The sequence below is a fragment of the Cervus elaphus genome, chromosome 22 (genome assembly GCF_910594005.1).
Source record: "Cervus elaphus chromosome 22, mCerEla1.1, whole genome shotgun sequence".
Taxonomy (NCBI): Eukaryota; Metazoa; Chordata; class Mammalia; order Artiodactyla; family Cervidae; genus Cervus; species Cervus elaphus.
The window spans coordinates 7,732,469-7,754,100 of NC_057836.1; the positions used below are offsets into that span (position 1 = coordinate 7,732,469).

Consider the following 21,632-nt stretch of genomic DNA (forward strand, 5'->3'; position numbering starts at 1 on the left):
TAAAAACAGAGGGGAAAAAAACAAAAGATTCCAACAGATTTTTACCCCTTGAAGTACTCCAATGCCTTATCCAACACCACTTAAAATCCTCAAGTGAAACTTGCCAGTAGTTTGGTGTATAATATAAAGGCAACTTTAAAAACAGATGAAGCTAATTTGGGTCTATCTTTTCTATCATGAAACTACTGCTGCTCAACTGATAAAAATAAAGCATATGAGCCAGCAATCCCACTTTTAGATATATACCCAAGAGAAATAAAAAGATACACACACAAATTTGTACGTAAACATTCATAGGCATGCTATCTTCAATAGCCAAAAAGTATAAAAAACCCAAATAACTACTGACTAATGAGTGGGTAAAGAGAAACTATGTATATCCATACAAATACTAGTGGGTCATAAGAAAGAATGCAGTACTGATTTGTGCTACAATATGGACAAACTTTGAAAACACTATGTTAAATGAAAAGAACCCTGTTACAAAGAACCACATACTACAAGACTCCATTTGATGAAATGTCCAGAATAGACAAACCAGAGACTGAAAAGCAGGCCAGCAAGCTGGTTGGGAGCAGGGGGACTGTGGGCAGAAACGGAAGTGATTGCTTATGGACAGAGTTTCTTTTTTGGGAAGATGAAAAATGGTCCAAAACTGACTGTGGTGATAGTCGCACAATTCTGTTAATACAAAAAACCATTGAATTGTACACTTAAATGGGTGGTTTGTATAATATGTGAATTCTATCTTTAAAAAGCTGCTAACAAACTGTAAGAGAAATGAGAAGTACCACCCACATACTTACAGGGATTCCTAGAAGTTGAGGGTCCACAGGCTGACGAAAGGGTAGGGATTCCGGATCCTGTCGGTAAAGTGCCTCCAATGTTGGCATCAGTGCCTGTCGTAACTCTTCAGGCTTGAAAACTTAAGGAGAGTATATCAGAAATTAGTTACCAATTAAGAGAAAGAGGGGAAAAAGTTCAAGGAGAAACCATAATATATACCTCAAGACCCAGAAAACACAAATTTCCCTACGTTGTCCCCATGAAAAATAACTAAGGGTGTTTCTATTTTCTGGTTCAGACAGATCCTTTAAAACACACTGTCTAGTCATCTTTAAATACCCTTCATGATTCACTTAAATTTCTTAGTCAGAAACCCACTTAGTCTTGACCAAGTAGCAAGAGAATCCTAAGTGCTCCAAAAATATATGAAAAGACTTTGTCAGCATATTCCAAATGATACAATGGGCAAGGGATGCTGTCAAGCAAGAAGAGTGCCCTCCCTTCACAATATAAGCATATAACAAGTCAGAAATTAGTCCTGGTATTGTCTTATCACCAAAGGAATCAGAACCACTGAAGGCCAAGAGTCCTTCGTTAAAATATTTGATGTTTTAGAGCTTCAGGAGTAGACATATTTACTGTTTCAATGGCAAATGTTAGTTTTAATGCTAAAGAAAAAAAAAACAAAACTCAATTGTTATCACCAGAAAGATGTACTCAGTTATCAAATTATGCTCAAATGTGTTCTCAGTATGTTTCCCAAAAGTCAGGAAGATTTGCTGGTGTGTGCCAAATGGAATGAATTTAAGCTCCCATTTAAGAAGCTGGACATTCAGGGTCCATCACTCTGAGCAGAAGCTTATTATTTCTTCTATTTACAAATTAATTTCATCTTCAAGATGGTGTATCTGTCAGTACCTTGAGTATTTTTTCACCACATGGTGGGGGTTGCCATGAAAAATTCAAACAAATAGATGGGAGAAGCTTGTCTCTTATATTAATATTTTGCCATGTTCAAAATAAACAGAATTTGAGCAAATTTGTGAGATTAGCGGTTTTAAATATAAATTCCTAATAGTAAGACTGGGTTTGTTGCAGCCTACATCAAAATCACATCTCCATATATAAAACTTTAATTTATTTTTTAGCAGGATCTTAGTTCCCCGACAAGGGCTCGAACCCCATCTCTCCTGCAGTAGAAGCATGGAGTCTTGACACTGGACCACCAAGGAGTCCCAACAACCTTATTTTTAAATAATTTTTTAGCCCCATCATTTTAAGGTATATTGTATTCATGGAACACTTTCATATATATCATCTCAGGAGCTAGCAGATCCCCCCTGAGGTAAGTCCTACTATCTGTGACACTGAAGGGGTCACTAGAGCCATAAGAAGTTCTAGTCCTAAACTAGCTAGTAAATTAACTTCCGTGGGACCTGTTTAACACTCTCTGCTTAAGCATGCTTACTTGCCTCATTACCATTCAGTAGCATGGTTAGAGCAGACTCTGAATCAGCCTGCCTGGACTACGTGAGCTGGGTAAGTTACTGAACCTTGCTGAGCCTCAGTTTTCCAGCCTGTGAAACAGGGGTCAGGGACCTCACAGAGGGGCCGTGAGGGTCTCTGATGAGACAAGGCAGCGTGTGGTACAGCGCCTGGTGCACAGCAGTTAACAAAGAATATTATTATTGCTATTATTTCCTGCATTTTGATCCAGAGTATTATTTAATCATTTCTGTCCTCTGAAAGAATTCTGCGAAGTTGTTTGCCACCCAGTGACTGCTGGAAACAAACACACTTAAAGGAAAGAAAATTCCTTCTCCGACATTAGTAATAATGAAGACCAGGCCCAGGGTGCCAAGCTTAATGAAATCACATGAAAGTTCAATTCCAAGGCCCAAGAAGCCCAATCTTACTCTACTGAAGTCTTTAGTTTTTCCTGTGCCTCCACGAACCCAGAGCCTAAGAAACTTACTCTTCTTCTTTGACTGTCCCGGGGCTGGAGATGACTGGGTCGCTGAAGTACTTGGCTGGTCTTCTTCCTCTTTCGTTTCAGTTTTTAATTCAGTGCCTCTCTCTTCAGTTTCTGTAGGCTCTACTTTACAGTCTTCTGCTTTAGTCTAGAAGGCAAGGTAGGAATTTTTGGTATTCCAAAGACATGTAACTGAGTAGCAGTACCATCATTATCTTATTTATTCTCCCCTGTGGATGGAGCTCAAGACCCTTTCTCATATGGAAATCAGTAAAATGAGGCCTAATTATCAGAGTCCTTTCCTGTAACATGTTTCTAACCCAAAAAGGCAGTAACTGCCCTCCTCTCACCTCTGGAATATCCTCCGGCTGAGTATCTGCTGGTTCTGGTGCCTCCACTTCCATTTTAGGCTCCATTTTCACTTCTTGTGAAGGCTGCTTCTCAGGAATGGTCTGAGAATTCACTTCCGTGCTACTAGTAGATGGAGGGTTTGATACCTGCCCTTCGATGCTTACAGCTGGCTGGGAAAGCTGGGTAGAAAAGGGTGGGGGAGAGGAAAAAAAAAAAGTCCGTCTGTTACAAAACCAGAATTTAGGCTATATAACAAGATGGCAGAATAACCACCTATTTCTAAACTAGTGTCATTACACCCATTTATGGTGTTTTGGGGCTTCCTGGGTAGCGCTAGTAAAAACTTGCCTGCAATGCAGGAGATGCAGGAAACATATTCTATCCCTGGGTCGGGAAGATGCCCTGGAAGAGGAGCTCATAGCAACCCACTCCAGTATTCCTGCCTGGAGAATCCCCGTGGACAGAGGAGCCTGGTGGGCTACAGTTCACAGGGTCACAGAGAGTCAGACACGGCTGAAGTGATTCAGCACACATGTACATGCATGGTGCTTTCATGTACTCTACCTACTTGGCCCCCTTGAAGTAAATTTTGCTCACGAAAAGGAGACTGAGGACTAACAAATATTGTTTGGCTGGTTGTAGACACAAGAGTCAGCAACTGTTTCTCCAGTAACATTCTGTGACAGTGCCCGGGAGGGAGGTTTCAGAAAGGACTGCCTCAGAGGAGCTCATGTTTATAGAAAAATGGAAAGAAAGTAAGAATGACTGATGGGCAATCTTTTAGCTTTAACTTCTTAGAAAAAGTTTCATATGTACAAGTTGGGAAAATATAATAAATTCCCACAATGAGCAGCTGTTTTGAGTCATCACATTCTAATGGGATAACTAACGATCTCTATTTTCCCTAGGTCTTCCAATAACATACCTCTTAATGGGAAGTCAGTCTTTTCAGAATCTATCCTACATAGAATAAAGATGCCTTTTTGCATCCTGCCTTTTCTTACATATGAGAGGCTAAGATGAACCAGTCACACATGAACGACGTGTTAAGAAGTAGCGATGACTTAACAGCACTTCTCAGTTTGCCAACAGGACAGAGAAATGAAGTGTTAGCATCAGCGATCAAGTGGAAAGTTTGAACAGTGACACGCAGAGTTCTGTTAATAAGGAGGCAACTGTCAGGTGTACATCTGGATCTCTGCTACACAGGTAACACCTTTCGCAAGGTGTGTTTCAGGCGCTTGTGAAACACCTTCTCATGAATTTTCTAACTTTGGCTAGTACCACAGACATTCATAAATCAATGATTTTGTTCACTTGCTCTTGAGCACAGCAGTTCAGGCTGTTTGAAAAGATTCTTTAAATATCTGTAAAATTCACGTGTGGTAATAAACGTCTGGTTGCTTTTCTCCCCTTACATGCTTTCAAGCCTCTGAATACAACATGACCGCAGTCAACACAAGATCTAAACGAAATCCTTGAGGTCCTTCTATGTGAGGTATGACAGCAAAAGTCCATAAACATTAACAGGTTCTAGTCTGAGGCGGAGACAATGAGAGAAGAAATGACACAGAATAGACATGGCACAGGGAATTCCCCCGAGGTCCAGTGATAGGCTCGGTGCTTTCACTGCCACGGGCCCAGGCTGGATGCCTACTCAGGGAACTAAGATCTTGCAAGCTCACCACCCCAACCCACCTTCCACCCCCCACCCCCAAAAAAAGAAAGAAAAAAGAAACCGCACTGATGTAGTATAAAACTACAGCGCGGCTGACACGGTTTTGCCTCAAGCCCAGACTCTGCTTACTGGAGTTGCCGGCTGCGGAGGCAGCAGGGGGGCCGTCGGGGTGGGCACAGGGGCTGCTGCGCTTTGCTGGGACAGAGGCTGTTGCTGCGCCTGGTCGACTGAAGGAGCAGCAGGAAGCGGAGGCTGCACTTGGGGAGGAAGTTGCGTTGGTGGTGGCGTAGGCGTCTGTCTTGGAGGTGGATGGAGAACCTGGGACTGTGGGCCAGGTGGCATGGCTGGAGGCGTAGGAACAGGGGCTGGGATTGCTGTTGCTGGTGGCTGCTGAGCCCCTATGCTAGGGGGAGTGTGGTGAGGGGTGGGGGTACGACTAGGTACGGGTGAGGGTGAATTCTGATGCAGAGCTGGTTGAGGGAGAGGGGGACAGTGAATGTGGCTCCCTTGAGACCCAGGAGGCATTATAGGAGAGTTCACAGGACAGGAAGAACTGGACATTTGTGCCTGTTAAAAGGAAAAACATAACAAGGTGCAATTCAGAACAGAATCAAAGAAATATTTACATAGGCAGGCCATATACATTTAACAGAAATCAGCAATGAATGCCTCCATTTCAAAATGTGTCAAAAACCCTATTACTGGGGGCCTGCCTGTCTTTGGAAAATCCAACCAGTATAGTACTTAGTTAAGCAGATGTCTCAGGTGCTGTGGGGGCATGGGACAGGCGAACATGCTGTTTTCTAGTCGTCCAATGCTCTCTTCAGCCAATGGTGAAGCGCAGTCCAATGCTCTCTTCTTTCTCTTCTGCTTCGTAGTACTCAGTAAGATACCATTTTTAAAGAGTTCACTGTTTTCAAAACTGGCTAAAATGGTTTTCTTTAAAATCTAATCTCTCTTACTCAGGCTTCCCTCATAGCTCAGTTGGTAAAGAATCTACCTGCAATCCAGGAGACCCAGGTTCAGTCCCTGGGTGGGGAAGATCCCCTGGATAAGGAGATGGCAAACCACTCCAGTATTCTTGCCTGGAAAATCCCAGAGAAACCTGGTGGGATATAGTCCATGGGGTCACAAACAATTGGACACAACTGAGCAAATAAACCACAATCACTTTTTTCTTACTTACTAGCAAGGAGTACCACTGCTGTATCACAGAGTCATCACTTCATTTTCATAATACTACATCTATAACTATTTTTATTAAAAGCTTAATTTTGCTGCCGTTCTCTGTAAAAGCCTAGATCAAGAGAAGCTTCAAGATTTGCACAAATTTAGAACAACCATTTGTGAGACATACTTGAGACACTGGTGCTTGACCGCCAGACGGAGCCAAAGGCATATTTGTTACATTCATTCCCTGTGTTGAGAATTGAGTCTGAGGAAGAAACTGGCTCTGGCTGGAAGGCTGCTGCATGCTAGGCCCGTAGCCTATAGGCTGTACACACACACACACAAAAACAAAACAAAACACAGAGCACCAAATTGCTTCATTTTAGTTATTCTACTAAGGCTGGAATCACCAATTAATTGCTCTGGCTCTGCTATGGGAGGGTGGGGAAGAAAAAGAAGAAAGTGGCATGAGAGCAGCAGACACTCATGCCGAGATAATGGAGAATAGCTTACTACTTACTCTAAAGCCCACTCTTTTTTTATTTTTTAAGCCCACTCTATAAAGAAGTTACATACATGCATCTAGACCAAGGTACAGAAGTAACTGTCTTTATACACTGCTTGTTTTATAAGTGAGGAGAGCAGATCAGTTTCATGAGATTTTTGCTTATGTAGGCATTATTAAAGCACAAGCTTAAGACTCCATAATGAGTAATTATGGATACCAAAGGCCCAAAACGTCATAATCTAAGAAAGGCGTTTGTCTCATAGTTAAAATGAAAAATAAAACCCCTCATTAAACACAGCAGACCAGAGCAGGACATCCAGAAAGGCCCAATGACTGATAACTCTGAGAGGCAGGGTAAGGGCTGGGGGCCAACATGGAAAGGTGGATGACAGGTTTAGAATCTGCGTAAGGAGCAGTGAGATGCTCAAGAGTCCCTCTTCTCCACTCTTGAGAACCAGACAACTGCCCCTCCATCACCCTTGACAGTTTCCTCCCCGGGCAGGCTCTGTGTTTGGGGAAGATAGGCATTACGGAAGAGAGATGACTTTGTCAAAGTGTGCAGACTACTCAACACTGAGTGACACTCTAGGCAATGGTGACTGGGTGCTGTTACAAGCTTTCTAGTACTGTGACTAGGTATGAACAGTATTTGGAAGCAAATCTTTTAGTGTTTATTTTATATAAATTACAATCCAGAGAGTTCCTAACTGTACAGGATCCTATATACTTTAGACACATGTTTTCCCCAATTAAAGCTGTAAACAGCTTTCATGCCATCATGTAAGTTCTGAAATTACCACTTATGAAGCATTCCAATTTACAGATGTACCACAATTTAACCATAATGAGTCCCTTAATGTACATTCAGGCTATGGCCATTTTCTAAAACACATCACATAATACACCACCCTTAATATGAATTTTCTTCAAATTATATCCTTTTAGCATCTCAGGAATTATTTCCATAGGATAAATTTCTAAAAACAACAAATATAGGTAAAAAGAGGTAGGTGAAAATTAAGGACTTTAGTATTCACTGCCTAATTGTGGTATATGGTTTAGTTTTAATCATTTCATCATGTCTGTGTTAAGGGCTAAATACAACAGAATTCTATACCAAAAAAAAAAAAAACAAAAAAAACCCCACACCCAAAAACAACAGCATTAAGAACTAATTGCATATAGTTAGCTGTTTAAGCAAGTGTTAGAATTTGTTGTCTCAGAGAAAAGGAACTTTAAAAAGGTCAAGTAAAGGCCAAAAAGATGACCCAGAGGTCAAACTTACCGGATTAAGTGTTCCAGTTTGAGCTAACTGTACATGGTGCTGAAGAGGAGAGGTTTGCCGGGGTCCAATAGGAGGCTGAGGCATACTCATCTGGCCAAATTGATTCAAACCTGTAATCAGTACAAAATACTAAATCTGAACACCATGTGACTGGAGAATAAGAGAGTTCTTCTTTACAATTCTATGTCATTTTATCAGGACAAATAAAGGAACCTGCTTCCAACTGTGAAAGAATCTCTGTTTCATTCACAATAGCTACAGAAAGGCATTGTTAATTAATGTATGGTCTCAACCAAATTTGGATGGAATAAATCTCATCTTGGCTAGTTGTTTTTAAATGAATGCTTGATCATTTGTATCTTTTGCTCCTAGACCTGCCAGTCAACCTGCTCTTCACCCTTCCTCCCTCCCTGGGCTCCTAATCTAAAAGGCTTTCTGATTTCTCAAGTAGACAATCATAGTACCTGCTGCTGAGTGACAGCAGGAATCAAGGCGACAATTTTAAGCTTGTAGCACACCAGGAATTCTGTTAAAAACAAGAACCTTACCCGGCTGTGGGGTCACCCGAGGCATCATCTGGTTTGGCACACTGCTGCGGATCATAGATGGATCGGGGAGAGGGCCATCTAGAGCAGAATAGAGAAGTGGTTAGAATCACACCTTCCAGGCAGCTGTTCCCGTTTAAATAAGAGTAGTAACTTAACAGAATTCAGTCTATCAAAAGAATAAAGGTTTGAACTAAAGAGGAATCTGGAGAAAATGCTTTTCTGCAATACAAGAAAATGCCTCGAAATGGTTTAGTCCACTTCTTTATGAACCAGTGTGCTTTTGGTGTTGACAGGAAATAATATATGAGATTTTATATTTAAAAGACTAATGCAGTATTTAATATGCTGTCGTTTGATTAAGCCTGATTATTTCACTGGTAAAAAGGGTATCTCTATAGACAAGAGCCACAGATTTTGTCCGGTGACCAATTTTGATTGTGTACCCCCCAATAATGTGTTTTGATGTATACACATCCAGTGTGAACACTGACTTTAAATAATATACATATTATACTTCACTATATATCATGTACCTCTTAAATACAAAAATAGAAATAATTAAGAATCATTAAAATCTATATGGTCTAAAATCACCTTTTTTATGAAAGGTGGTTTGCTTGGTTTGCTCATTAGTTATGTTTATGGTTAAAAAAAAATTGGATTCTTCTACAGTTAATTTCTGTGTATTGGATAAGAGAGGGATCTCATTCTATAAATACGCACTTAGGGCTACTCAGTTCCACTAATATTTGTTCTTGCCTACACTAGAATCAATGTTTGTATTTTAAAATAAGACTACAATTTAATACCTGACAAACTTTAAACTTGGCTCAAATTTCTAAGAACTTTCTAAGTAAATTGCACCAGACTCAAGTATCTCAAACTTACCCACTTGTCTCTGGGTCTCAGTTACTGCTTTAACTCAAACTATCAGCACTGCAGCAGTGTCCTCAACTCTAGTCTCGACTTTGTTTCTGAACAATTGTTCTACCTATCTACTAAAAAAAAACAAAACAAAACCCAAACCCACACATCTGCAATTTTCCCTTGTTAGTGGGGCCTCCGTGCATGTTGCTCTCTCTGCCAGAAATGCTGTTCTCAATTCTTTTCACCATCATGGTCCAATGAGAAAATGTATCTAGCACACCACAGTTAACACATGAGGCTGCTGAAAGCTCTCCACCTGACTACTTCAAGACCTGTGGGGAGTGAATTTCTCAGCCCACTCACCATCCACCAATGGCCTAAGAGTTGGTACCTGCTGGCTCAGCTGGCACTACTTACAGGTAGCCAGCTTTTCCTGACTCAAAAACCACAGGTTTTCCCCATCATAGCTGTTCACGCATCATTTAAACAGCCTGCATTTTTCCTCACTATTGTGTACATACACTATATTTCATTACTTGGAACCTAGTAATGAGTCAATACATAACGGAATGCATAATCATTTTGGCTATTCAGTTAATTCATTACCTCAAGAAGGCTGCTATAATCCGAACAATGAAACTGTCAAGATGAATTTTACATGATTCTTCTAAGAAAATAAACAGTTCTTAGCCTATGGACATATTGGGTCAAGAAGAAAGTGTGACAAGTAATCTGATACTGTTTAGGATGTATGGAAGCCAGTGAGGTGCTTCCTTGATGAGTCTACATCAATTGGCTGCCTACCACATGCAAGTCAGTAAAAACCCATGGGCTATCAGTTCCTAGGTGTCACTATGAGAGAAGAATACCTTTGGCACTAAAAATGATGCCATATTGTTAACACATGTCAAGTAACAAGGTCTAGGAATCTTCAATATACTGTTTACTGTTTTTACTAGAGAACGAACTAAGTTCTTTGGAAAGGCAATAGTCATTTGAAAGCTCTAGGAATAGTAACATAAGCTAATGCAAATTAGTGAATTTGGTTAGAAACCATTTCATTTCAGTCTCTCTTAAAAATACACAGAAAGCACTTACTAGAAGTCATTCCCGGTTGTGGCTGCCCCATGTTTGGCCCTGTGTTCATAACTGGCACCATGCTTGCAGCACTGGGTAGCATGTTCTGTTTCTGCAGTCTAGTCCTTCGCTTTTCTTCTAGTTCCTTCTGGATCTTATAGATCTTCTCAGCTAGCAGGTGGTAGTATTCCGCCTTTTTAAATTTTGTTAAGTAGAGATGAGGAAAAAAGATGAACTACTATCAGGTAACAGAAAAATGAACTAAGAGCAAGTATCTGCTTCATTTAAAAAAGGCAAAAATGAAAAGGGAAAAGAAGCATTCGAATCTACTTTCTTAGACCATTCCAAATATGAGCTCACATTTAAAATGATCAGTGAAAAACTGCTATATAATGTATCTACATAGTAAGGCAAGACTTCTCAAAGTACAATTCCCAACATGTGCAAAGAATATGCTACTTCTTAAAGAAGTGCCAATGTAGAGAAGAAAGTTCAACTGATACAGAAATACTACTCGAGATGAAAATACTAAGCAGCTGATTCACCACCATATTCCAGTGAAAATAGCACGGAGCATGGTAACAGCTCAACCACTTTTTAGCTGCCAGAAGGACAACCCAGATAAAGTGCCACATGAGTGCACTGTATTAAGAGGAAAAATGTAAGATTCTTGACATACACTTTGAGAAAAGTGTTTTATTATCGCAACTCCACAGTGCATTACAGGACAGAATGGCTAAAGGGTGTCCTCTGAGGTACAGTGTTCTGTGTATGTGCAACAAAGAGGAACAAAAATAAACACCAGAAGAGGTCCACTTTTGCTTTAAATAGAAAAAACAGATGCTCACTCGATTGTTTGCCGATTCATACATGTCCCCTTCCACTTTCCGGGCATATGCAACTAGGTTTTCCATCCGTCTGTCTTTTAAAGCAGCAGGATCCGGAGTGGGAAATATGGCTTGAACGCTAGGAATATAAAATCCTACCACTATTATATCACGTCAGCTTTTTTTTCTCATCACAGAAAAACACAGAATTTTAAATATTTTCCTGGTTAGTATTTTCTCATTTTTATACAATGAATACTTTAGGTAAAACTTTAAAATAAGGCTTGAGATGTGTTCAAACATAAATTACTGACCAAAAGAAGTGTCTGTCTGTATTAATCAAATCAAAGGGTTTCCCTGATCAGAATATAAGAAATGACTCTATAGAAATACTCTCTGGTCCTTGTTATTCTAATGTAGGGGAAAAAAAAAAACAAAACAAAACAAAAAACTGTGCTATCTTCTTAAAGGGAAGTGAGAAAACCTGACCTTTGCTACAGCAGCATGTAGCAAAAGTCTTAAGATCCTTCTACTCTTGTACTCAGCTTAGCAAAATAAAAACCTAATTATCTCTACAAAATCTTAAAAGATCAAAAACTTGAAGTGAAGGGAGCAAAAATGCAAAAAAATTCTGCTAAATTCAATGTCTTTTACTGTCTAGCAATTCCCCAAAATGCTTGGCACTAACTTTCCTGAAGGCTGACAAATGTGATTTCAGCTACGAATTTTATCATCTGGATATCTCGTGGTCAGCTGTGTATTACACCTGAAGGAACCAGGTGGAGAAGAACATAAATGGAAATCTGAGTTAGTAAAAAGTTCTCAAGCATATAATATTAACATCAAGTCAGATGATCAATCCCAAATAACCTACTGTCTCTATTAAGTTTCTAAACAATTTGATCACAAGATAAGTTTGTTTTGGTTATTCCTTATTAATACATTGTATTAAAATAATTTCAGTTTTCTCTTTGTGTCAAATTCCATTTCTGGTGCTATCATTTGAGAATTCCTAAATGAAGCTCAAGTATAACTGATAGGCTAATGTAACATAAAAATAAACTAAGAAGATAAGACAGACTACCTGGTTTTAAGGTAATAAAAAAAATTGGATGAAGTGGAGATCCCTCTATTAAGTAAAGGGGGAGAAAAAAAAAAAAGAATGATTCTTCAAAAAAAAAAAAAGTGCTGCGTTTTGTTGAAGTATAAGTTCTGTAACCAGTGAGGGCAAAGCTCTATTTTTAGGGTATTGGGTATATTACATTTTACCATTCTATATGCCTTACGCCTCTTTCATCCAACAAGATAGTGTTTGTGAGGCAGTGTGCCTGGCACACATTAACTTCACAAAAAACAGTGCACAGGTATTTCACAAGCAATCGCTATGTATACATTTAGAGGACCAGAAGACCAGAGAGGCCACCCAAACAGATTCAATTTGTCAAGATAATAAAAATTTTACCAAGGATAACAGAAGGTTGTGTTGCCTCTACTATTCTAATGATCTAAGTTAAAACCTAGTTTTTCTTTTAAAATATGAGCTTTATAAAGGAAATGATTATTAAAATAAATAATCTTTAATATATACTGATTATTGTCACTAGACAGAATCCTCACACATGATTAAAAGCTAAAAGACACCTAAGAAATGATGGAGAAAAAGTTGAGAAGCAGAGAATAGAAAGTAGGAAAGCCACAGGAGAAGTATCAGCAGCAACCAGGCTATAGAAAAATCAGTAATTTCTCATGTTTAAGTGCCTGGCAGATTGACCTTGAATAAGACATGCCAACAAGCTTACAGTTTGTGGACAAGATGATTTCGAAGATCCTGAGTAATATCTTCATGCCATTGCTTCCGAATTCCAGTACTGGATGGTTGAGCTGCTGTTGGCATAGGACCCAGAGAGGCCACACTGCCATTGTCACTCATCATTGGGCTTTAAAAAGGAGTGAAACGGTTTTAGCAAAGAAGGGTAGGAGAAAGAGGCTCTCATTGAAGTAGAGCTAACAGTGAGGACTGCAATAGGGTCAATACACTATGACAAGTCTACTTACACTTAAGTCTGGGGGAAATGGTATGTATGTATTTGTACTTGTGAGGGGAAACAATGAAAACACAACATTTCACCGTGTGGAGGGGTGGCTGATATCTTGCGTTTAAAAGACTTAAGTCTTGTGTTACAAGACTAAGCCGTCATTTTGACACAGCTTACCCAAGAATCCACTGGGCAATGGACTAATTGCTAACATTGGGATAAAGCAATCTCGCTTTTTAAGCAGCTGCATTTGTTAACTTCCTACTGCATTTGTAAAGGTGTCAGTTACCCCAAATAATTGATATAATTTCTAAAGAGGTTATAGAGAGCCTAAAGAAAACACATAACTTGTCATCATTCATCAAGGATATTGTCAAATCGAGGAAACTTAAAAAGCTCAAATAAGGAGCTCTAACAAGTGTCTGAAATCTGACCAAGGGCACAAACCAAGATTAAAACTTACTTTTGAGAATTTATGGCTGAATGCAACATCGAGTCAGAAAGAAGATTCGACGTTTGAGCCCCTACACCTCCATTTACTCCCATAGGACTAGCACCTATGTCAAAACAAAAAGCAAGAGACGGTATTTTAAATACCAAAAAATGACAACAAAAACAACAAAAATTAAGTAAGGATAAAAAGGAAGAGGAAAAACTATGAAAGTACTAGAATAAAACATTACAAGAATTTTTTGTCCTTTCAAAAGACCCAAAACAGAAGTTTTAAGGATATTGAGAAATGTGAGTAATAAGTAAAATAATCACCATAAACAAAGTCAAGAGAAAGATGACAAATCTTGGGGGGAAAAATGCTAATATTATAAATAATAATTATTTGCAATATAATCAGCAACACATATATAAAGGCTACTATACAAAGTACCTTTACAGCATAGTAAGAAAAACATGAACAATCCAAGAGGAAAGGAACAATTTACATAAAAAAAGAAATACAATGGCTTAAAAAATTACATAAAAAACATATAATTTTTTTTTATGTATGAAATTCCAAAAACTTTTTTTTTGGCCACGGGGCTTGTGGAATTTTAGCGGCTTGTGGGGACCTTAGTTCCCTTAACCAGTGGTCGAACCTGTGCCCCCCTGCAGTGGAAGCATGGAATCCTAATCACTAGACCATCAGGGAATTCCTATGAATTCCCTTAAAGTTTGAGAAAACAAAATGCTGAGAAAGGTTTGGGTAAAGAAGCATTTTCTATGAAAATTCATAGGTGATCCACTCTTGTGGATCCATAACTGATCCACTCTTGGGAAAGCTATCTGGTAACTGTTAAACAAATGAAAAAAAAAAAAACGCACACACATTTTCACCAACTTAAGATTTCCACTTGCTATTTCATCTTACAGTTATAGTCACATATGTATGGATAAACGTAAGAGTAATGGTGTCAAAAGAAGCAAAAAACTAGAACTAAGATTGTTTAGGGAACTGAACTTAACACATGTATGTGTTTTCATAAGCACCATCTATGTAAGAACATAAGAAACCTAAGGATGATGATCCCCAGGGAAGGGAATGAAAGACAGTATTCGCGTTACACATTTTAAATTGACTACTCCTTCAAATTGGCTTTAATAGCTCTATGTATTCCTATTACTATTTTAATTAATGATTTAATGAATATTACTTCTTTAAAACATACAGTGTCTAATAAAAATCCTATTGCCTTCTTTCATCATGCTTCCCAAATGGTTAGGCAGAACTCTCCTTCTAACAGCATCAAGGCAGGCTCTGAAATGCAGTTGCTGGTAGTGGCTTATCTGTCACTATGAAATACTCATTTTTAAGAAAATTACATATCCTTAACACAGATCTGCTTCACTGGTGGCAACAGTATGAAGGTAAAGAAAAAAGTGATTATACTATTACTGATTTAGTTTACTGTCTTCTGGTGGCACATGAAAACAGACATTCCCTCCCAAAGTATCCAGGTTCATTTAATCTTTGGCACTGATTGCAAGTAATGGCTCAATCTTAACTTTAGAAAGATACTTTTATACAGATTTGTATTTAAGACCCTAAGAGTGAGCATTCACTTGAGATACAAAAAGGTAGGAACAGAAACACTACTGGCACTGAGAGAGTAAGTCAGAAAGAAAAAAATGAACAAAAGAAAAATTCAAAGCACCTGGTGATCAAGGAGAAAACACATAATATTTTAAGCCCTAGGGAGAATCTTAAGCCTTAGGAGAACATGTATTTTTTCCTAAGCCCTGACAAAATCTTTATACATTAAGTGAATCCAATAGTAATCAGAAGATTAAGAATGTGGTTAAACAGGGCCACGGGGGCCTTATAGTAAAAAGCTCTCATGTGGAGTTCTGGGAGTTGCTCCCCCTTTCCCCTCTCTGCTACAAAATTTCTATTACCTGAAATATGTAGTAGAGATCCTGCTATCTTGTCTGTTTGTTCACTTACCTGCTCATCCACACTAGAGATGTCTCAAAAGTAGGGACAACTTTTGAGCCCCTGCGCCACAACTACTGAGCTCGAAAGCCTAGAGCCTGTGCTTCGTGACAAGAGAAGTCACTGCAAGGAGAAGCCTGCAGAGTAGCCCATGCTTGCTGCAGCTAAAGGAAGTCTATGTACATCAATGAAGACCCAGCACAGTGCCCCCCCAAAAAACAGTAGAAGAGATCAAAATTTAAAAAAAAAAGACTCAGAAAGGTAAAAAAGAAATCCAAGAAGCTAACTTCCAAATAAATTAAACTCCTCTCTCAATAACTCTTTTTCTCAATAACTCTTTAACAGGTTAGCATTCCTTGTAATAAAAGAGTGTATATTTTCTTAAGTTAAAAATAATAAAAATCAACAAGATTTACATTTTTATGAGTAGTGTGCCCAACTCTGCTTTCTCATTTAGAATAAAAAAATAATGTGCAAAAACTAAAGCCTACTGTACCTATCAACAGAACGGCAAAAATAAGTTTCACAGGAAAAAGCATAATAGATTACTTCAAATCAGACTGCTGTCTAGTTACAGAGAACTTCATCACCATGAACGACTTTGGAGTAAGAAGCAAAGTATTAAGTCATGGGCTTACCAAAACTGCTTAGATGTTTAACTGCTTGACAGTAAAGAGATAGTCATAGGGCCAATCTCTTTCCCCATATAATTATAGAATAAAAACCATCCTCAAATTAGGGTATCAGAATACTGCTCACTCTTCCCTTCCTTCTGTTCTATCATAGAAAGAGGTTAGGCAAACAAGTGTATCTGATAAACTATTTCAAAGGCAAATCACCCCAGCTACCAGATACACTGAAATCTATATAAACAATAATCAAACACTTCAAACCAAAAGAATACTTCCAGCCCAAACACAACCATTTCTTTCTATAGTTTAAAATATCAAAAAATTTGGAAACTTAAATGTCCACCTGTAACAAGACTGTTCTATACAACAAAGTAGTATAGAAGCATCAAAAAGGATACCTTAGGTACAGAAACAGAAAGATGTTCACACTGTATGAAGAAATAGTCTGTTAAAACTCATGGGATCCCATTTCTAGAAACAGAAACTAATATATGCACAAGATTAAGAAGGATATACACCAATAGCTGTTGCCTCTGGTATATGGATTACAAGGGATTTTTACACTATAATCTTTTTAAAAGTTATTTCAAAAAATTGTTCACGTAACAACAACAAAAAAGATGGGGAGACGGGGGGAGAGAACAGAGAGCAGGTAAAAGAGACATACACATACACGCAGACTAAAATAAACTAAGGAGCTACCCTTGCAGGTTACACGGCAATCACACACACAACTGGTGCCACCTCTGTCATGACGAGGAGGACACACACTTACTCATGTTGCTCATGGGCCGCATCCCTTGGGGAGACTGCCCAGACTGCTGGTTCTGCTGATTCTTCGCTTGCACCTGGGGCTGGGTCGGCATCTGATTTACTTGATAGGGCAGTCCAAGGGCTGCATAGGCTCTTTCTATAGAGCTGGGATCAATCTGACTGACAGTGCTTAGGCTGGGAGTGGACTGTTGACCCACCCCTAGAGAGCTAGTATTGCCAAGTCCAACTGGTGTTCCAGTCAAAATTGCTAGGGAAAACAGAAGAAAGAGTATTACAACATTAAAGATGCTGAGAAGGAAATACTATCATGTCTGAGTTTTAAACACAAAAATAGTGCTGTGTGATTATGAAATACATACATCTTGTTTCCCATTATTTCCTTAAATTTCTAAACGTAGAACTGATTGGTCAAAGGGCATCACTGGTGTGAGAAACTTTTGATCCAAAATATCCAAAAGCCTCCCCACAGGCTGTATCAATGTTCCCACCAAGAATGAATGACAGCGTGACAGGAAAGAAATGGTATTTTATTTCATTACTTAATTTAATAGGGAACTTTTGGGTATTTCCCCTTCTAGTGAACTATTTCCTAGTCCTAATTCTCTACTAGGATATCTATGGTTTATTTATTAACTTATGGAATTTCATTCCTTTTTGAAATATGCTATATGCAGTTCCAAATTTATCTTTCAATCCTAAATGCTACTTTTCAATCCTAAATCCTAAACCTAGGATTTAAATTTTTAAATCCTAAATGAGATGTGGTGGCTGCACTTTCTACTTTTGACACTTTTTTTTCTCTAAGAAAAGCTTATCACCCCCAGGCTTCTAAAAATAACCTCAAGCTTTTCTTTAACATTAATTTCAAATTATCTAAATATTTAGATCACAGGTAGAGAAGAGTAATAATCTGCCCAATGCCAAAGCAATGATGTTTCTGGATCTTATTTTAAGTAGTAAATACTTCAGTTCTAACCTTATATTTATGAAGTTTGTGGTAAATGGAAATAATCTAGTATGATAGCACTGGCAGTCACAGAAACTTCATATAATCAAGAAGTATGTTAAATCTCACCAAACTGCACTGGTAAAGAGTCTAAGAATACTTTGATATAAAAGTTTCAAAAGATTTCATCACTTACACTGTTGATTTCTCTTATCTCCAGCATTTTTAAGGGGTAGACACACAGGACAATCATGCCTTGTACAATTCTTCCAGTGTGAAATGATTTGTCGAGAAGATGCACAGTGTGCCACTAATAAGAAGAAAAATGATTTTTTACATTACTATTAGCTAACTTATCGACCATATAACGAGTACTACAAATGTTATTAATGCATCTTGCTAACACCCCCTAAATATTTTACAGTCGAGAAAACAGGCAAAAACTGGTTAAGTAATTTGAACAAAGTCACAGAGCACCCAAAGTGGGATTCAAACTCAAGCAGTCTGATTTCCAGAGCCTCTATTTTTGACCACAACACTGTGTGAGAAAAATCTTTAAAAAAGATTTCTCTTAAAAAAAAGGGGGGGTGGGTACAGGACTTCCCTGGTGGTTCAGTAGATAGGAATCTGCCTGCCAATGCAAGGGTACCCTGGTCCAGGAAGATTCCACACACCACAGAGCAACTAAGCCTGTGTGCCACAACTTCTGAGCCCGCGAGCTCTAGGCCCCGAGAGCCCCAACTACTGAAGCCTGAGTTCCTAGAGCCTGTGCTCTGCAACAAGAGAAGCCACCACAGGGAGTAGCCACTGCGCGCCACAACTAGAGAAAGCCTGCATGCAGCAATGAAGACCCAGTGCAACCTTCCCCCCAAAAAAGGGTACAAATGAACTTATTTACAAAACAGAAATAGAGGCAGAGATTACCAGGCAGGGGAGGTGGAAAAATTGGGAGACTGGGAAGGACATATATATACTACTATACTCTATAAAATAGATAAATAAGAATCTACTGTATAGCACCGGAAACTCTACTCAATACTTTCTAACGTGTGAAAAGAATCTGAAGGAGTGGATATATGAGTATGTAGAACACTCACTGTGCTGCACAGCAGAAACAAACACAACATCGTAAAGCAACTACGCTCCAATGAAAAACACAAACAGATCCCTAATGGCTCTGTAAGTATACTGAGTTGTCACATTCTTTTTAGTATTTGCCTACGTGACAGTAAGCTCTCAATATTTAAGGCTATGCTGGGGCAAATAAAGTCCCCTGCAAAAGAGAAGTCTCTAAAACTTCCTCTACCACCACATCTCTAGATACTCACTCAGAAAATGACACTCAATTTTATCATAACATAGAATAAAGCATTATCAGTAAGGAGTCTCAGGAGAGAGAAAATGTGATCAGCTCTAACCATAAATAAATACTGACTGCTGGGCATAAAAGCCTCCGAGCCCACTCACCTTGGCAGGACTTGCCCGACTGGCAGTGTGTCATGTGGTTGAGGACGTTCTTCATCGTCCGACAGTGGGGAAGGTTGCACTGCCTCACCTCCCCGTTGGCCTGCTCCCGGCGTTGGCACTTGTGAGCATGCAGGAGGAGGACAAGCTGCTGCTGGATGAGCTTGCGCTTCTCTGGATCAGCTGTATGTGCTCCAGAACCCATCCCTTGGGCCACCGGAGCCACCAGGCCTGGCTGCTGGACCTGTGGGGCCTGTTGCTGGCCCTAAGGGATACAACGGTAAAGACACATTCAATGTTAGGTGTCACTGGGTGCTACCTCCTGAATAAATATGGACCTGGAGATTTTCAATGAAAACCTTTAACGACATGTCATCTACTAGGTGCCAGACCCAATTTTTTAACACAGGGGATTCTAAGATAAATAAACGATGGCTTTTGCCATCAAGAAGCTTAATTTAACAAGAAAATAAATTACTATTACTATATTAACAAGTAATATAATCAAAGTATGTATAACATACAGAGAGCAAAAGAACGAGAAGGACATGGTAAAGCCCAGTGCAAGGGGGAAAATAAACAAATCTGTTGTGAAGGGCGTGTTCAAGTTAGATTTTGAAATAGTGAAGTTTCTTGGGAGACCTGGCAGGGGCCTTTCAGGTGGGTGAAAAACTAGTTTTTGTAAACTCTGGACAAAATTCATTTCTTCCTATAGAAAAGTAAACATTTCTGGAGACAGAGAAACGTGTTAATCTTTCCGTCTCCAAAACTTTGAAGAGTCTCTGAAATACAGGCATTCAATGACTATGGAACATAAAGCAAAAAACCTAAAATATCTGAAAAGGAAATAAAATTCCTATAGTACAATTTTTGAAGATGAACATGGACTATCTGACACATTTACAACTAGAGATAGTTTTACTTTAGAAAAACAGCAATGTTAGAAGAGTTGGAGATTTTTCCACAGTAACAGTCACTGTTAAAAATAATGTGTAACTTTGAGGAGAAGGAAATGGCAACCCACTCCAGTATTCTTGCCTGGAGAATCCCACGGACGGAGGAGCCTGGTGGGCTACAGTCCATGGGGTCGCAAAGAGTCGGACTCGACAAGCAACTAATACACAAGTGGACTTAATCCAAGTGAAATACTTAGGAAAGATCTGGCTCATAAAAGGATTCAATAAAGTTATAAAAAAAAAAAAATAATGTGTAACTTTGAGAGGGAGGGAAGTTACTTGTCTCTAACAGTACCAGGTATAAATCAATAGATATCCAGATGACTGACCAAAGAGGAAAAAGGTTCCACTTTCCTATCCTATAGAAAGAATTGCGTATACAAGGAGTTGAATATGGCAGGACCCCAAAACTTTCATTGTGGCAGCCCCACTTGCTTCTGTTTGGACTAACATCCTTACTGGTCAATGCCCAAGTAAAAAAATACCATGTGAAATGGAAGGCAGGCATAAGCTTCCTTGATCACAGGGACCATCCCATTACATCCTAGAGTTCTGCTTTACAGAGGAACAGAAAACATAAAAGTTTAACAGAATTCTTCAAAAAAAAAAAAAAAAATCTTTGGCTGTACCAAGCATGCATGGCATGTGGGATCTTAGTTCCCCAACCAGGGATGGAGCCCATGCCCCCTGCATTGGAGGCACAGAGTCTTAACCACAGGACCACCAAGGAAGTCCCAAACACATTTCTTTTGCTCAAGTGTCAGATGGAAAACAAATCTGCAGACAGATTACTACCCACCATATTGGGCATTCCTCCACCAGGAACTGCCTTTTTGTCCATTGCAAATGGAGATAAGCTATTTGGTAGTACAGACTTTGTCGGAATCTGGAGACCAAGGCCACTGGCTCCCATCTGCTGTCCAGAATTCTGAGTGTATGGTGAACCGTAAGGATTAGGGTTGTTCATCATTCCCATCTAAGAACAAGAAACAGAAAAGAAATTACATCTTATTCCCCACACTAACAGGACATACTATTTCCTTTCCTTTTCCACTTCCTAATTTACAAGGACAACTTTAAAAGAAATTCTCCGTATATAAAAAGATTATAATCTAGGGGCCTGAGGTACAGTAAATTTAGAGTTATTTCCTATAAATATGAGATGTTATTAAAAATGTGTCTTCATTTAGCTACAATTACTAAGCAGGTTCTGCTATTCATCTCCACTTTCAATGCACTAAATAACTTTCATTTAATGTGCAAACTATAGCTTAACAAATTCAATCTAACTGAATAAACCATCTAATCCTTAAATATATTAGAGAACTTG

The 21,632-nt window shown here is 39.0% G+C and overlaps 1 protein-coding gene across 2 annotated transcripts in view; it reads right to left on the reverse strand.

Moving 5' to 3' along the window:
- EP300 (E1A binding protein p300) overlaps positions 1 to 21,632 on the reverse strand; it is a 66,011-nt gene that overhangs the window by 19,281 nt on the left and 25,098 nt on the right. Inside the window, exons 3-17 of one of the 2 annotated variants that reach the window (XM_043880877.1) lie at positions 21,102 to 21,278; positions 19,350 to 19,611; positions 18,079 to 18,192; positions 16,938 to 17,183; positions 13,569 to 13,662; positions 12,869 to 13,006; positions 11,091 to 11,208; positions 10,264 to 10,435; positions 8,299 to 8,376; positions 7,751 to 7,860; positions 6,145 to 6,282; positions 4,917 to 5,354; positions 3,109 to 3,288; positions 2,762 to 2,906; positions 807 to 925 (exon numbers count right to left, since the gene is read on the reverse strand). In XM_043880877.1, the coding sequence (XP_043736812.1) occupies positions 807 to 925; positions 2,762 to 2,906; positions 3,109 to 3,288; positions 4,917 to 5,354; positions 6,145 to 6,282; positions 7,751 to 7,860; positions 8,299 to 8,376; positions 10,264 to 10,435; positions 11,091 to 11,208; positions 12,869 to 13,006; positions 13,569 to 13,662; positions 16,938 to 17,183; positions 18,079 to 18,192; positions 19,350 to 19,611; positions 21,102 to 21,278 (2,529 nt within the window). The remainder of the gene's footprint in view (positions 1 to 806; positions 926 to 2,761; positions 2,907 to 3,108; positions 3,289 to 4,916; positions 5,355 to 6,144; positions 6,283 to 7,750; positions 7,861 to 8,298; positions 8,377 to 10,263; positions 10,436 to 11,090; positions 11,209 to 12,868; positions 13,007 to 13,568; positions 13,663 to 16,937; positions 17,184 to 18,078; positions 18,193 to 19,349; positions 19,612 to 21,101; positions 21,279 to 21,632) is intronic. The other variant, XM_043880878.1, reaches the window with a different exon arrangement.